At 38.6% G+C, this 2054-nt stretch overlaps 1 protein-coding gene across 1 annotated transcript; it reads left to right on the plus strand.

Annotated features, from left to right (window-relative positions):
* Nucleotides 1-1110: 1110 nt before the first annotated feature.
* Nucleotides 1111-1743, plus strand: LOC113687287 (uncharacterized). Its single transcript, XM_027204931.1, has one exon. It carries the CDS (start codon nucleotides 1111-1113, stop codon nucleotides 1741-1743), a length of 633 nt encoding a protein of 210 aa, XP_027060732.1.
* The last annotated feature ends 311 nt before the right edge of the window (nucleotides 1744-2054 follow it).

Consider the following 2054-nt stretch of genomic DNA (forward strand, 5'->3'; position numbering starts at 1 on the left):
TTTCTTTAATTTTCTTTTCTCCTTTTTTGTGATTTTTCATTTTCATTTCTCTTTCAAGAAAGCTTTGAATAAAAACAAAATGACTAAAACATATTTTTGATGCCTTCTTTTTCTTTTTTTTCTAAAAACTCTACGCTAACTTTAAACTTAAAAGCTAAAACCAAAAATTAAAACTAAAACTAAACAACGAATGCAAGCAATCTAAAATGAAAATCATGAAACAGATGCCACATAAAAATTATTCAAAATTTGGTGTCTACACACACCATAACAATCATAAGAAATCAGAAAAATTCATGCACAAAAGAAAAATCCATCAATCTCACCCATAGGTCATGAAATCATCCATAAAATGACATGCTCTACCATTAGAAATCCTTAATTGATCATTATTAGCATGAGAGGGAAGATATTTAACACCTCACCTTTGCAACTCCAAAAAACAAGACAACTAGAGCTTGTTCTTCACAAATGGCTCCACTCAACACCTTAAACTAGCTTAGCAACTCACTTTTGTGGAGAAATTTGGAATTTAATCGGTAGGTTTGCAAGATTCAAGCTAGAAATGAAGGAAAATTGAAGAAACTCTCCCTCTCTTTCTCTCCTCCATGGCTGGCCAAGAGCAAGGGAAAATGAAGCTCATTTTGATCAATTTTTGGTATTTAGTAAAGTTGGTGAATAGTGGTCAAAACCAAGGTCCAATGAAAATGCGACACCTAGCATCTCTTTTGGCTTATAATTATCCTTTTGTCTCTCCACTCTCATCCATATAACAACCTCTAAGTATCTCTTAGCACCTGATAAAATAAATCCGTTATCCAAAACTTAACCTAACTGGCCGAATTTTTTCAAACTTTTCGCACTAGCGAGTCCCACGTCCGGTATATGTTCTTAATTTCTCCAAAACTAACTGATACTAGAAAAATCATCTAAAAACTATATTTACTCAATAAAATTATCTGGAGAATTTTCTAACAAAGAAAATGTCGAAAAGCCGGGCGAACAATAAAATAAACCCTAGAAACTTAGAAAATTTTCGGGTTCTCGCACTCATTCTTTTCGGGGCGTCACATACAAGCCAAAACCCAGGTAACTACAGCCATACAGCGAATGGCTGATTTATTAGAACGAATGGTCAACCAACAGGGTCAAAGCCAAGTACAGCATGCTGGAAATCATGAGGGAGAGGAGCGTGCCTTAGAACGGTTTCAGAAGTTTCTACCGCCAAAATTTTTAGATGGACCTGACCCTGATATAGCGGAGAGTCGGTTGGAGCGAATGTTAGACATTTTTGCTGCGTTAGGATACCCGAAGGAACGGCAGATAGCTTTCGCCGTTTTTCAATATGAGGGAACGGCTCGTGCCTGGTGGAATGTGATTCGAGCCAAGTGGGATAGAGAACAAACCCCATGGACATGGGTTAATTTCACTCGTGAGTTTAATTACAAGTACCTAAGGCCACTTGTTCTAGAAAGGCGAGAGGATGAGTTTATACGCCTACGTCAAGGGATTATGAGTGTGGCGGAGTACGCGACGCAATTTACTAAACTCTTTCATTTTGCTCCAGAGTCAGTGCTGACAGACCAAAGGAGAATTCGTCGGTTTATCCAGGGTTTGAATGTGGAGTTTCAAGAGGCACTGGCAGTTGCTCAATTGGAGACATATAGTCAAGCTATTGAAAAGGCACAAAGGATTGAAAGTACTAAGAATCAAGTAAAGGCTTTTCATGATAAGAAAAGGTGACAACCGGATACAAGTAGTTATATTGATAGACAAAGCTCGAGAAGCGAGCCACCATCTAAGATGAGTCGAGGAATAAGTGGTCCACGATCCACAGGGATCCCAAATCAAGGAAATGTTGAGAAAAGTCAGGTAGGGAGAGAAACCCAAAGGGGTACCTCACGAGGAGGTCCGACATCAGGACCTAGAGTGGCATGTGAATTTTGTGGGGCTGCTAACCACGTGGTAGTAACAATTCATTTACGGTTCTAATTTTTTTTCTTTTTTTCCGTTTTGCGATTTTGAATCGTGTAAGCGCGCTATTTTATTCCGGA

This window comes from Coffea arabica, chromosome 10e (assembly GCF_036785885.1).
Source record: "Coffea arabica cultivar ET-39 chromosome 10e, Coffea Arabica ET-39 HiFi, whole genome shotgun sequence".
NCBI lineage: Eukaryota > Viridiplantae > Streptophyta > Magnoliopsida > Gentianales > Rubiaceae > Coffea > Coffea arabica.

Bases quoted from the DNA above. Each gene is read 5' to 3' on its own strand.
- LOC113687287 (XM_027204931.1), top strand. From the start codon at position 1,111: ATGGCTGATTTATTAGAACGAATGGTCAACCAACAGGGTCAAAGCCAA.